The sequence below is a fragment of the Lutra lutra genome, chromosome 10 (assembly GCF_902655055.1).
Source record: "Lutra lutra chromosome 10, mLutLut1.2, whole genome shotgun sequence".
Classification (NCBI taxonomy): domain Eukaryota; kingdom Metazoa; phylum Chordata; class Mammalia; order Carnivora; family Mustelidae; genus Lutra; species Lutra lutra.
In genome coordinates, this window is record NC_062287.1 from 85420192 (window position 1) to 85434976 (window position 14785).

General features: G+C 35.3%; 2 protein-coding genes across 2 annotated transcripts in view; one reads left to right on the top strand and one right to left on the bottom strand.

Annotated features, from left to right (window-relative positions):
* Window positions 1-13958, top strand: part of EIF3M (eukaryotic translation initiation factor 3 subunit M) — a 28448-nt gene extending 14490 nt beyond the window's left edge. Inside the window, exons 6-11 of the mRNA XM_047691445.1 lie at window positions 5882-5965; window positions 6931-7030; window positions 7647-7728; window positions 12054-12197; window positions 13235-13295; window positions 13764-13958. Of these exons, the coding sequence (XP_047547401.1) occupies window positions 5882-5965; window positions 6931-7030; window positions 7647-7728; window positions 12054-12197; window positions 13235-13295; window positions 13764-13884 (592 nt within the window). The 3' untranslated portion in view covers window positions 13885-13958. The remainder of the gene's footprint in view (window positions 1-5881; window positions 5966-6930; window positions 7031-7646; window positions 7729-12053; window positions 12198-13234; window positions 13296-13763) is intronic.
* Window positions 13959-14095: 137 nt separating this feature from the next.
* The window catches only part of CCDC73 (coiled-coil domain containing 73), a 132650-nt gene continuing 131960 nt past the window's right edge, over window positions 14096-14785 (bottom strand). Inside the window, 1 exon segment of the mRNA XM_047691444.1 lies at window positions 14096-14552. Within this exon segment, the coding sequence (XP_047547400.1) occupies window positions 14346-14552 (207 nt within the window). The 3' untranslated portion in view covers window positions 14096-14345.

The following is a 14785-nucleotide window of genomic DNA, read 5'->3' on the forward strand; positions in this document are numbered from 1 at the left end:
GTGGTAGTTTATGGAACTAGAGTGCATGCCCTTCCTGAAGGCTTTTAGATTAAAAAATGTTAAAACACCTTGAAAGTATAAGATCTCTGTTTTTTTTTCCTCCATTTCTGATGTTACAGAATTAGTTTCCAGTATTCAAATGTTGGTTCCTTCATTTCTAAGAATAGGTGCGGTCCAGTGATCACTCCACAGTTCCTGTTTTTCTCCACCTCTCAGCACCGTGTGACTGTGATAACCCCTTCCCTCATAGAAACTTCTCTTGACTTAGATGACACCTCTCCTTGTTTTTCTCCAACCTCTGTGGCAGTTCGTTCTCAGGCAACCTTTGTAAATTATTCTCTCTGTTCCATTGAATACTACTATTACTCAAGAATTTGCCCTAGGACCCTTTTTTCACTCACTCTGCCTGGGGTCATCTCATCTATTCCCATGGCTTTTGTCATCTACTGAATGGACATCCATGTCTTTTTTTTTTTTTAAGTTCAGATAGAGCAGCAGGCAGAGGGAGAAGCAGGCTCCCCACTGATCAGAGAGCCTGATGTAGGGCTCGATCCCAGGACTGCGGGATCATGACCTAAGCCAAAGGCAGCTGCATAACTGAGCCACCCAGGGGCCCTTACATCCATGTCTTTAACACAGGCTTCTCTTCTGTGCCTTGGATCTTTGTGTTCAGCCGCTTTCTACCTTTTTCTGCATGTTTCCACTCAGGTATGGGACATAGCTGCCTCAAACTCAGTGTGACCAAAATGAATTGAATGACCAAAATGAAAATTTTCTCTCTCTCAGTCTCTTTGTTCCTAACTGAGACATCTTGAAGTGTAATCAATTTTCCTCCAGTCTGCAGCCATAATGATTTTGTGAAATACAAGTTTCAGCAAATTTTAATTGAGGATATAATGCAAAATTCATAGCATGTAAGACCTTTCTGACACAGACTCCCAGGTTACCTACTGAGGTAGCCTGGGCTTGGAGAATGTGATAATAATCATGCCATTTTTGTGTGATACGTTGACAGACTACAAAAACTGCTTTGTTTAATGGATATTCCCTCCCTCCGTTGCCTCCCAGCACACAAACCTTTCCTCTTGGTTATCACACCCAGGATGTCGTGAACTTGTGTCCACTGTAAGAGCACCCTGCTCTTTCCCAGTCTAGACCAGGGGCTGGCACCTTTTGTATGGTCCACAAGCTAAAAGTGGTTTTCACTGTTTTAAATGGTTAAGAAAATCAAAGGGAGAATAATACTTCATGACATATGAACATTATATGAAATTCAAATTTCAGTGTCCATAAAATTTTATTGGAACAGTCATACTTAACTCTTTTATGTATTGTCTGTGGCTACTTTTGCCAAGACTAGAGTAGTTGCAGCAGAGACCACTGTGGCCTACAAAGCCTAAAGTACTTCCTGGCTGGCTCTTCACAGAAAGTTTGCCTGCCCTTGGTCTGGATGACCTACACTCAACTTCATTTCTCTGCCTAAAGCACTATTGTCATGGTGAGGTTAAATGCCTCTCTCCTACAGCACCCTCTACTTTTATCATGGCATAAAACAGCCTCAGAGGTTTGTGAGGTTGTACATTCAGTGAAGGCTAGGAACCTTATGTGTCAACTGTTGCGCATGCCCAGGGTATTTGGCTCATTATGGGCCCTGGTTGAATAAATGCTGCCCACCCTAAGGAAGGTAGAAGAGGATGGCTATTTAATTCAAATAAACAAGTTGCTGTCACGTTGCTGATTTAAATTTTAAGATTGGTTTTTGCCCAATACACGTAAAATGTAATTTTCTTTCCTGCTTCTGAATTACAATTCTGAGATACACTTTGCCCTTTTAGTAAGAATGCTTGTATCTGTGGGTCCCCTCCTTCATTATTTTACTTATATTGTTGGTTGATGAGTGCAAATCATGTAACTTTTTTTTGAGCCTTGATTGTATGTCAGACACTGCACTTTAAATGAAATTTTTTATCTGGTATTTGTGAATTCAGGTCTCTTTAGCTGATAAGATACATTAGGTTGAAATATATTGTGGCTGCTAAAACTGGAAAATGAAGTGCACGTGTGTTTGTAGAGTATCTCAAGATAATTAACAATGAGTAAAACAGGTTTTCATTAAAATTTCTTCAGATTCTGGGGTGCCTGGGTGGCTCAGTGGGTTAAAGCCTCTGCCTTTGGCTCAGGTCATGATCCCAGGGTCCTGGGATCGAGCCCCACATTGGGCTCTCTGCTCCGCAGGGAGCCTGCTTCCTCCCTTCTCTCGCTCTCTCTGCCTGCCTCTCTGCTTACTTGTAATCTCTCTCTGTCAAGTAAATAAATAAAATCTTAAAAAAAAAAAAAAGAGATGAGATGGAATGACCAGTAAGGTGAGAGAGGAAGCAGAAGTGTTGTATATTTTTTTTAATTTTATTTTTTATAAACATATATTTTTATCCCCAGGGGTACAGGTCTGTGAATCGCCAGAGAAGTGTTGTATATTAATGGCCAAGCAAAGAATGTCTATCAAGAATGAGAGGATGATCAAATGTTATCAAATCCCAATGATAAATCAATATCAAACTAGCAATTGTTCACTGGATTTAGCAACCTGGAAATCATTGGATGTATTATTGATAAGAGCATTTCTGTGGGGTTAAATCATGAACTTCCGGCTTTTTCTTTTTCAAGATTGCTTTGGCTGTTTTTTTTTGTGGTTCCATTCAAATTTTAGAATTGTTCTAGTTTTGTGAAAAATGCTGTTAGTATTTTGATAGGAATTGCATTAAATGTGTCGATTCCTCTGGGGTAGTGTAGACATTTTAACAGTGTTCTTCCAACCCATGAGCATGTAAATGTCTTTTCATTTCTTTGTGTTATCTTGAATTTCTTTTATCGGTGTTTTATCATTTTCATTGTAGAGGTCTTTCACCTCTTCAGGTAAATTTATTCCTAGTTATTTTGTCATTTTTTTGTGTGATTGTAAATGAGATTGTTTTCTTAATTTTTTCTGTTGCATCATTGTTAGTGTATAGGAATATAGCACATTTTTGTACATTAATTTTGTATCCTGTGAATTTACTAAATTCATTATCAGTTCTAGTAGTTTTTTGGTAGAGTCTTTTGGGTTTTCTGTATATAATATCTTGTCATCTGCAAATGAGAGTTTTACTTCTTTACCAGTTTGGCTGCCTTTTATTGTTTTATATTGTCTAATTGCTGTGTCTAGGAATTCAGTACTGTGTTGAATGAAAGTGGTGAGAGTGGACATCCTTATCTTCTTCCTGGCCTCGGGAAAAGCTCTCAGTTTTTCACCATTATTTTGTTGGCTGTGGGTTTTTTGTATAAGGCCTTGTTTATGTTCAGGTATGTTCCCTCCAGATCTGCTTTGGGGAGGGTTTTATCACAAATGGATATTATAGGGGCACCTGGGTGGCTCAGTTGGTTAAGCATCTGCCTTTGGCGCAGGTCATAATCCCAGGGTCCTGGGATGGAGTCCCACATTGGTCCCCTTGCTCAGCAGGGAGCCTGCATCTCCCTCTGCCTGCTGCTCTCCCTGCTTGTGCTCAGACTCTTTCTCTTTCTGACAAATAAAATCTTAAATAAGAAAAATTAATAGGAAATTAACTTTAAAAAAATGGATGTTGTACTTTGTCATATGCTTTTTCTGCATCTATTCAAATGATCGCATGGTCCTTATCCTTTCTGTTATTGGTCTGATATATCACACTGATTGCTTTGTGAATATTGAACCACTCTTGCATCTGTGGAATAAATCCCATTTGATCACGGAATATGATTTTCTTAATGTATTGTTGGATTTGGTTTGCTAATACTTTGTTGAGGATTTTTGCATCTGTGTTCATGAGAGATATTGTCCTGTTGTTCTCCTTTTTTGTGATGTCTTTATGTGGTTTTGGTATCAGGCCTTATAGAATGAATTTGGAAGTTTTCCTTTTCTATTTTTCGGAGTAGCTTGACAAAAATTGGTATTAACTCTTCTTTAAATGTTCTGTAGAATTTGCCTGCAAAGCCATCTGATCTTGGGCTTTGTTTTTTTGAGAGTTTCTAAATTACTGGTGCAAGTGCATTGATGGTAATTGGTCTGTTCAAATTATGTATTTCTTCCTGCTTTAGTTTGGTAGGTTATAGGTTTCTAGGAATTTACCTATTTCTTCTGAGTTGTCCAATTTGTCTGTATGTAGGTTTTCATAGTACTCTGTTAAAATTGTTTATTTCTATGGTGTTGGTTGTTACTTTTCTTCTTAGTGATTTTGAGACACCTCTCTCTCTTTTTTTTTTTTTAAATGTATTTTGCTAAAGATTTATCAATTTTATTGATCTTTTTCAGAGAATGAGCTCCTGGTTTCATTAATTTGTTCTGTTGGCTTTTTTTAGTTTTTCTATTATCTATTTCAGCTCTGATCTTTATTATTTCCTTCCTTTTGCTGGATTTGGGTTTCAAATTCTTTTTCTAGCTCCTTTAGGTATAAGGTTAGGTTGCTCATTTGCAATTTTCTTGCTTCTTGAGAGTTGGTCTGTATTGCTATAAACTTCCCTCTCATTGCACTTTGGCTGCATCCCATAGATTTTGGACCATTGTGGTTTTTTTTTTTTTTTTTTTTGACGGAGAGAGAGATCATAGGGAGGCAGAGAGAGGAGGAAGCAGGCTCCCCGCTGAGCAGAGCCTGATATGGGGCTCCATCCCAGGACCCTGGGATCATGACCCAAGCTGAAGGCATAGGCTTTAACCCACTGAGCCACCCAGGCGCCCCTGGACCATTGTGTTTTCATTTTCACTTGTTTCCATGTAATTTTTTTCCTCTTTGATTTCTTGGTTGACCGAGTCATTGCTTAGGAGCATGATATTTAGCCTCCATGTACTTACGCTTTTCTTAGATTTTTTTTTTCTTATTGTTGAATTCTGGTTTCATAGCACTGTGGTCAGAAAAAAAATGCATGGTATGACTTTGGGTTTTGTTTTTTGGTTTTTGGTTTTTTTAATTTGTTGAGACCTGTTTTGTGGCCTAATATGTCATCTATTCTGGAGAATGTTTTTTGTGTACTTGAAAAGAATGTGTATTCTGTTTTAGGTTGGAATGTTCTGAATATAGCTGTTAAATCCCTGTGGTCCATTGTGTCATTCATAGCCACTGTTTCTTTATAAATTTTCTGTTTGGATGATCTGTCCATTGATGTAAGTGGGGTGTTAAAGTCCCCTACTATTATTATACTACTATTGATCTTTTTTTTTATGTTATTAACTGTTTTATATTTGGGTACTCCCATATTGGTGCATAAATATTTACAGTTGTTAAATCCTCTTGTTGGATTGTCCCATTTATGATTATATAGTGTTCCTCTTTGTCTCTTGTTACAGTTTGTGTTTTTAGATCTATTTTGTCCAATATAAGTATTGCTACCTAAGCTTTCTTTTGACATCCATTTGCACATTAAGTGCATCTTCTGGTCTGAAATGAGTCTTTTGTAGGCAGCATATAGTTGGGTCTTGTTTTTTTAATCCACTCAGTCACCCTCTTTCTCTTGATTGTTTAGTCTATTCAATAGTCAGAGAAATTATTTATGTATATTTATTGCCAATTTGTTACTTTGTTATTGTTTCTGTAGATTTTCTCTGATTCTTCTCTTGCTTTCTTTCACGGTTTGTTGGCTTCTAGTGATATACTTGGATTCCTTTCTCTTTCTTCTTTGCATATCTATTACTGGTTTTTCATTTCTAGCTACCATCATGGCATTTTTTTGTTAGCTGTTACTTTTCCTTAGTTGTTGGTCTTTCCTACTAGAAGGAAAGTTGTGTGATTTTTCCCATAGAGCAGGACCATGTCACTTGGTAACCATTGTATGTATTATGATATTCTGAAATTTCTAAAGCAATATTTCTTTTTAGTGATGCTGCTTCAAAAGTCATGGTGGAATTGCTAGGAAGTTACACAGAGGACAATGCTTCCCAGGCTCGAGTTGATGCCCACAGGTAATGTTGAACATGTTGTCTTTCTGATGGGGGCTATCTGCAGCTTGGAGGTTGAGCTCCAGCAGAAATTATGTTTGCATCTCCCAGCCCAGTGATCCCGAGCCATTTGATACTGTGCGCTCTGTGGTGATTCCAGTGTAGATACTAAAATCCAGGGCTTGGTATTGGAATAACCACAGATTGTATGTGGTATTGTGGTACAACCACAGATTGTATTTGAGGTATTGCTGGTTTGGGTGGGATGACCCCAGCCTGAGAAGTAGAACCTAATTTTGGGTTGATTTTATCTTAATGTTAAAGTATATAGATGAGGAAAGGTTAGTGGCATGCTCAGAGTTAGCCCATTGCTAATGAGAATAAGGGCTTCAAACAATCCTAGGTCTATTTAGTAGCAACAATAATGGAATCAGTTTTTAAATCTGTGAAACAGAAATAACTTGTCTATAGGGTATGGCTTTACAGGGACCTAGGTGTTGCTAGAAAGTGTAGTTTGTGGGAAAGATATTTAACTCTGAGGTAAGACTGTTGGCATTCAAATACTCCACCACTTAATTAGTACTTTCTGGGCAAGTTCTTTTGGTGCCTGTTTCATCACTGATAAGAGGCATGATAACGTAGTGTGTCAGGGTGTGTGAGGGTTAAGTGAGGTAATGCACGTAAAGCACTTTGTCTCGCACCTGGGAGGATGCTGCTGCTGTTTTACTCTTTCACTATTTTGGTCATGCTTTCTCTCCTCCTGTGTTTTTGTTTACAACCACTTTATTATTATATTTTGTTAAAATAGATACAGCTGATACATACATTTTTTTGGCCTGTTTTAATCTCAGTCCTGTAGCTTTTTCTATGCTGTGTATATTAACTCTTAGATATTTTACTGAATTAAATATATTTTGCAATCTCTAAAAGTTGGTGAAAAGTTTCTGAATCTCAGGACTCTAAGCTTGTATTTTTGTTTTTTAATAAAGGTGTATTGTACGAGCTTTGAAAGACCCAAATGCATTTCTTTTTGACCATCTTCTCACTTTAAAACCAGTCAAATTTTTGGAAGGCGAGCTTATTCATGATGTAAGTACTTTATCTTTAATGTGAAAAATGTTCTTTTTCCTAAATGTAACACATTGAAGCAGAACTCTTTGTATTAATGAACATAACTGTGAGATCTAGAAAGAGAACTGGTGTTTGTTTTTTTTTTTTTTTAGTATCAAGAACAGAATGAAATTTAGGACCAGCCTTTTTTTCCAGTCACTGAATGTACCTGTTCTTTTTCCCTTTGCTTCATCTCCATACTTGCCTATTATGAACATAAATAATATGAATTTCTTTTTATATGTAGTGTCCGGTAGCCCCAGTTAGGAAGATAAATCTGATATTTAAAAACACATGAACACACTTCTCAAGTATAAGTATAAATACATTTTGGATTAGTTTCCATCTGCATTGTGCTGTTCCCACCATCTTTCAGGGTAGCTCACTTAGAGTTCTCAGTATTTACTGATTCTTCATCTAAATGAGTCTTAATGAAAGCAAATGGTTTGGATGGTAATTTGATCAAACAGATTGCTATTTCTACACTAAAAGAAGCATTGAGAGTTTTATTGCTGCGAATTAATGTCTTAAAAATACGTTGAGTATAAATCTTGATTCTATATTGAGTAATTTATCTTTATTTTTCTATCTATAGCTTTTAACCATTTTTGTGAGTGCTAAACTGGCATCATATGTCAAGTTCTATCAGAATAATAAAGACTTCATTGATTCACTTGGTAAGTTTTGGAGTTTATTCTTTGTGGGGGGTATAAAGAAAGATGGGAACATGCTCTTCAGGAACTCTCATGTACTATAAAATCCAACAAATATGACTTTGGCCTTTTGTTTAGGTTATCCTAACCAATGAAATATGATAAAACAAGAACAAACAGTGAAAGTTTAAAAGACTATTCAGAATGAATTGGGAATCAGAAACAAGAAGGTGTAGGAGGTAGCATTTGTGGTAGAAAGAGCATGAAACTAGGAGTCAGAAAACCTAAGCCTTTTTTTTTTTTTTCCTCTCTATAAGAGGGTTGTTGGACTTCGGGCCCTCCTATGAGGTCTGCTAGACCATGCTTCTTTGAGGTAAAGTTCTAGCAAGAAGCAGGTGTTGGAGCAGATTCAGATAGAAGTAGTACCACTGATACATGTGTTTTTAAATTGTGGAATGGAGGATGGAGCAGAAAAGCAACTTAAAGGATCACCATTACTTTGATCACAGTGGTGACTTTTAGAAGTACTCATTTTAACAGCTGACAAAATTTGATGACTTAAAGCTACTTTATTATTTAAAATAGGATTATTTGTTTATAAAAGACCCTTACTCTTTATTTTTTTGGTAATGTTTAAAAAAGAAGCCATAGTTACATAATTGAAACAAGTGGGTTTTTTCCCCTGTAACATATTTTATTCTTAGTACACACTCCCTCCTTGATATTAACAAATTCTAGAAGTATATGTATTGTTAAGCAAATCTAAGTGAAGCTGTAGGTGGAATTAGAAATCAAATTACATGATGGGAGAAACTTTCTTTACTATAGTTTGTTGAAGACAGCATAGTCTGAGCTTTATATGATTTTCATCTTTGAATTTTTTCTAGAGGATCAGAGCTCTGCATTTGCCAAACTGAATTTAATCTTCTCATTGAGCAAATTCCATATATATTCAGTATTTAATTTCTTTCTGCAGCATGTTTTTAACATACTGAAATTACAAAGAGAAAAATTAGAAAATCTATAGTTGAACAGATTTAAATTGATCTAAAATCACCAGGGTTTTTTTGGGAGAGTGAAGTCAACTATGAAACTGAGGTGCTTTGTTTTTCTGCTAGGCAATTATCAAAACACCTTAGTGGTTTGTTATATTTTCCATGTTAATACTGAATTGTTAGTCTCGTGGTTTGAGATACAGATGAAAGAACTCATTTATAATCTATTTTGATTATACTTACTATCCTCAATTTGGCAATCATTAATTCCTATCATATGTATATTTTGTGCAGCCATTGGAATTGGGGAAGATTGAATTATCCTGAACATAATAAGGCATTTGAAATATACCAAGATAAAGTAGATGCAAGTGTGTTTGTGTAGAATGCTTTGCCAGGTGCACTAGACCCAGAAAACCACATTCTGTCCCAGTTAATTTGTTTTGTGGCATGAAGCTATGTGATGGAATGTTAATGTCAGCAACCTCTTTATTTACGCACCAAGGAAAAAGGAGTAGTAATTAACACTTTGACACTCCCCCATTGATGTGTAATTGACTGTTTCAAAGGAGCACTGGTTCATAAGCTATTGCATGCATTAAAATTACGTTTTCTATATTGCAGCATTTTAAGACGGGTCAGTGACAATGCAGAAATTGCTCAATGATGCACATTTTTTTATTACTGCATTAAGGTTTTGACATATTAGTAATGAATAAATGTTTCCATAAAATTAGTTTTTTTTATAACTTTAAAATTGAAATATGACACGGAACACTGTGACTTCCTCTTTGAAGGTAATGTTCTAGTTTCATGAAACAAAGCACAGCTTTCTACAAGTCTTTAACTCATACTTCACTGGCTTAATAGTATTGATTTCGAGAACAAGGTCTAACATGCAGGTTTCCACATGTAAGATAGATAATGGTTTTACATAATCACTCTAGAAATAATCTTCATTTCTCTGATAAATTCTTAAATTTATGGTAAGCTTATAACTATACAAAGAGTAGCAGTAAAATAGTAATTCGATTATATCTTAGAAACTTCAGGAGTGAGTATCATTTTATCATACTAAAAGATGCCCAGAGAACTGGAAATGTTAACGGAATTTTCTTATAGTTAAAAATATTGGGAAAAATCTTCAGTAGTTCTCTGTGATAGGAAAAACATAACTTTTCTAATTTATGGTGCCAACTGGGAGTCCAGTCCCTGTTTTGCCTTTAGTTTCTTGAACACGTATGCAAATAACTTTTATTAGAAATTTGTAAAAGATGCTTTCGGCAAAGTATCTTATTAAATGTGTTTATATTTGGTTTTACATGTATTGCTAACATTTATTATAATTGAAAGTCTGGTTACAAATGTCTAGATTCGACAGGTGGCATCACTTTATCAAAACACTTTGTTTTATTAACACTGACAACTTGGGCCAACAGTAAGCATTATCCCGTGTCAACTGAATTGCCCTAACATGTCTACATGTAATCTGGTGTTATACAGTTGCTACCTTCTTGCTTCAGAAAGTTAATCAGCATCTAATTTGCATTCGTTAATTAGGGTTAATGTGCACTAATTGATTTTTTGATGCTTGTAGATTTCCATTAAACCCAGTTAGCAATACTTACTTAGATACCTCATTCATTTGAGTTATGATGATCATGTTTTTGTTGAATCTGTGCCAAATAGAAGGCCTGCATCATAATTACAGCTAATTAACAGATGATTATGTCCTGTATTAATGGGCTTCCCTTGTCTTCTGCTAATATGTGTTATAAATTTCAAGTTTATTTATGGAGTGCTTAGAACTTTTTTAACAATAGAAACTTGAGGCTCTTAATTATTAGAGGATACATGATCAATCATTTGCTCAGTTTACATAATTTGAAATTTTAGAGAAAAGGAACATGTAATTTTAGATTAATTTTAGAAACTTATTTTTATAAGTAAGCATCAAGTCAGGTATATATGATACTGTGTTATAATTCAGTTTCCACTTAGGAACTGGCAATAATTAGATATTTAGGATTTATAAATATTTATGTGTATTACTAGTCATTTATAAGCAAACGTATTTTTTAGACCTAGTACTGACACTTTGACTAATTAAGTCATTTAATCTCTTTGCTCCTCAGCTTTTTTTTTTTTTTTTTTTTTTTTTTTTTTTTTTTTTTTTGGGCTCTTCAGCTTTCTTATTTTTTAAAATGAAAGCATCAGGACTGGGTAATTTATTAGGTTTCCTTTTGGGTCTAAGAGTTGTTTGTGATCTCAATAATTGTTAACAGCATGTTTCACTAGAAGTTATAAGGCAAAATTGGAATTATTTATGCAGTTTTATACTTCAGGTATCACTGTTAATGGTACTATTTAATTTTACCTGGTAATCAGTGTAGCCTATAATTGCTAAGTGATTAACACACTTTTGACTTAACTGTTAAATCCAGAGTGACCTGGGAAATGGAATGTTTTCATAACTGAATGTATATAAAAATATTTTAAGGCTTCAAGTGTACTAGTAATACTGACAGAACAAAAAGATAAGGAATCCTGTGTTTAAATGGAGAGCGAATAGTAAAAATAAGCTTAAATAGGGCGCCTGGGTGGCTCAGTGGGTTAAGCCACTGCCTAGGCTCAGGTCATGATCTCAGGGTCCTGGGATCGAGTCCCACATTGGGCTCTCTGCTCAGCAAGAAGCCTGCTTCCCTCCCTCTCTCTCTCTCTCTCTGCCTGCCTCTCTGTCTACTTGTGATCTCTCTCTATCAAATAAATAAATAAAATCTTAAAAAAAAAATAAGCTTAAATAATTAAATAAGAAATTTTTAAAAAGATTTTATTTATTTATTTGACAGAGAGAGACAGTTAGAGAGGGAACACAAGCAGGGGGAGTGGGTGAGGGAGAAGCAGGCTACCTGCTGAGCAGGGAGCCCTATGAAGGGCTCAATCCCAGGGATCATGACCCAAGCTGAAGGCAGACACTTAATGACTGAGCCACTGAGGTGCCCCTAAAAATGTTCTTATGAAATAAACTTTGTGCATTTTATCTCCTATAATGTGTAACTATAAAAAATGTAAAATGTGCAGAAGTTCTAGGACTTAAGCAAAATATCATTTTATAGCCCATTCTTAACTTTAAACCTATGACCTGTGGCACTATAGCAGTAAAGAAATGTAGCTCTAGAAAAATAATTGTAATACTCCATAATTAACTATAGAGTGAGTTTATGGTTTACAAATATAAGCAGCTTTGTCAAAATTACTCTGTAAATGCTCAGTGACTTCTGACACAGGAGTTGTAATTGTGCAGACCTTTAGCTAGTCTGGATGTTCATCAGACTTTACCGCTGTGTTACTCAGGTCTGTTACATGAACAGAATATGGCAAAAATGAGACTGCTTACTTTTATGGGAATGGCAGTGGAGAATAAAGAAATTTCTTTTGACACAATGCAGCAAGAACTTCAGATTGGAGCCGATGATGTTGAAGCATTTGTTATTGATGGTAAGACAATTAGAATATTTTCTTTTTTTTCCTTGAATTTCTCTCTTACCTTGTGAAATACAAGATTTTATATCTTGGGGTGCCTGGCTCATTCAGAGCATACGACTCCTGATCTCAGGGTTATGAGTTCAAGCCCCATGTTCAGCACGGAGCCTGCTTAAGAAAACAAAAAAGATTTTGTATTTTGAAATGGAGTTGTATTCTGACAAAGCTGTGCTCTTTTGTAGCAGAGATGTATGTTTAGACTTGTAGAGTATATTTTTAGTAGAATGAAGATTCAGTGGAAATACAAATTGCTCTGTGGTTTTTTGGTATTCTGTCCCTTGAAATCATACAAAGTAAAAGCCTTTAGACAGTATACCATAGTGGTTAAGAGCTGAGATTTTAGTATTAGACCTGGGTTTGAGGGCCAGGTCTTCCTTTGTGAAACAGTAGTGTAGGGAGTTAATATGTGGTTGGGAGGATTAAATGAATTAATGCAAGTAAAGCACTTTATTTAGCCCAGTGCCTGGCACATAGTAAATGATCTGTAAATATTAATCATAACCCATTTTTCATCATTGGCTAGAAACAGGACCTTTACCAACAATTACATTATAATACGATTTAATTGTTACTCAGATTTTTTTCCTGGGCTTCCTAAGTTTGAAAGTTGGGAGAATTGTCAAGATTAACGTACAGAACTACTGACATGGTTTCTTTTTAATGCTGTACGTCTCAGACTGTCCTATAAAGGAGTAATATCTTACTAGGAAATTATTGTTTCCTCCCATATGCAATTGTAGGGGAGAACACTTAGAATACTTAATAAAAACTGTGATACTTAGTATAGATTCACCCAGCAAGCATAGGACAAACGTGTGACCTTCCTCTTGGTTCCATCACACTGTTACCCCACGTTTGTGACTAGATTGAGAGAGCTGGTTTATAAAATGATGTTTGAAAATTGTCAAGTTTATTGTGGTTTAGTTTTATATCTTAGCTGTTTTTCTTGGGGATTTTCCATATAACATATCATGTAAAACATCTTTTTTCAGCAGTAAGAACTAAAATGGTCTACTGCAAAATTGATCAGACCCAGAGGAAAGTAGTTGTCAGGTAAGACACACTTTAAGACTTTGCAGCATTTTGTAGAACAGTTTAGTTTGTTCTGATTATTTCACTTAAATGTTTACAGAACCAAGGTGGTGTTCTTAATCCATTGACTGTAGTTAAATAGTTGCTATTTATCATAATTTTATTAAAGTTCAGACTGAATGTGATTAGCTTATTTAATGAAAGAGTCCTATTTTCCAGCACATTTCATTTAATGGCTTAGCATTGGCTAGAATACTAATGACTTTTGTGTCTGGTTTATGTAGTTCAGGAAAGTAGAAGGTTTAGGGTCAATTTGATAAAGATTTTTTTTTTAATAATTTAGAATGATAAGAGAAGAATTAGAAGCTTAGGTCTTTCGTGTGTATTTAACCTTGTTTTTAACTAGATATAAGAGTGTAGTATTGTAAAAGAATGCCAGAAGGATTAAAAGTTGACGAATAACTTTGTTTTTAATTTTTCAATTTTTAGTCATAGTACACATCGGACATTTGGAAAACAGCAGTGGCAACAACTGTATGACACACTAAATGCCTGGAAACAAAACTTGAACAAAGTGAAAAACAGCCTTTTGAGTCTTTCTGATACATGAATTTTTATGCTATATATAAAATTTTGTTCTTTTTGGAAAAAATCTAAATCATAGTAAAACAAACTGAAATTTGACTACAGTCTGGACATTTATGTCTTAAGTTTAAAAGAAATGTAAAAAGTCACAAGTCTCAGAGGATACAAAGTAATCAGTTGCAAAGGGTCACTGTCTGTCTTGTATATGACTTAAGTTGTGTTCTGCAAGGAAGGGGGTTAAAGGTGCAAGAGCTTTGATGAAAGGATATATGGGGGAAAGCAAATTTAACTTAGGGGAATTGGATGCCGGCAGCCCTCTTATCTATCTTAAACATTTGTAAAAGCATAACTTCATCACATCAAAAAAAATTGGAAAACTGAGGATAACTGTAAAGTTTTAGGTGCGGCAGTTCGTTCTAGTCAAAACCGTATTATTGATATTTCAGTGAAATCAGTTCACCACTGAAAGCATTTATCAACATTCTTTTAATCTGTCATTTTTTCCAACATCTCTTCTGCTTTTCTTTTCTTAGGTTGGTTGTCATTTTCTAAGCTTAGGAAGTTTTCGATTTCGTTAATTTGATTTGTTACCAGGCTCTGCCAGTCGTCTTCACCAGCAGATAGTGCTGCCGCATCAGTAAGATCTTTAATCTTGGTTGCCTGAAGAACTGATTTCAGGGGCTTTATTTCCACCTAGGAAAGACCAGATTTGTTTGGCTTACCATTGAAATTACTCGTTTTTTTTAAAAGTCCTTAATAAAGCTCTGCAATTATTAGTATGTGAAAAAGCCAGCATTTTTCTTGACTAATTTTCAACAACTACCTTTTTGGCATGAAAAAAACAATAAAATGTGAATCTGGAGGCTTATGCCTATGCTCCTTAAGTTCCCTAATAAGTCCAGGGATACCATGAACATTTTCTGAAA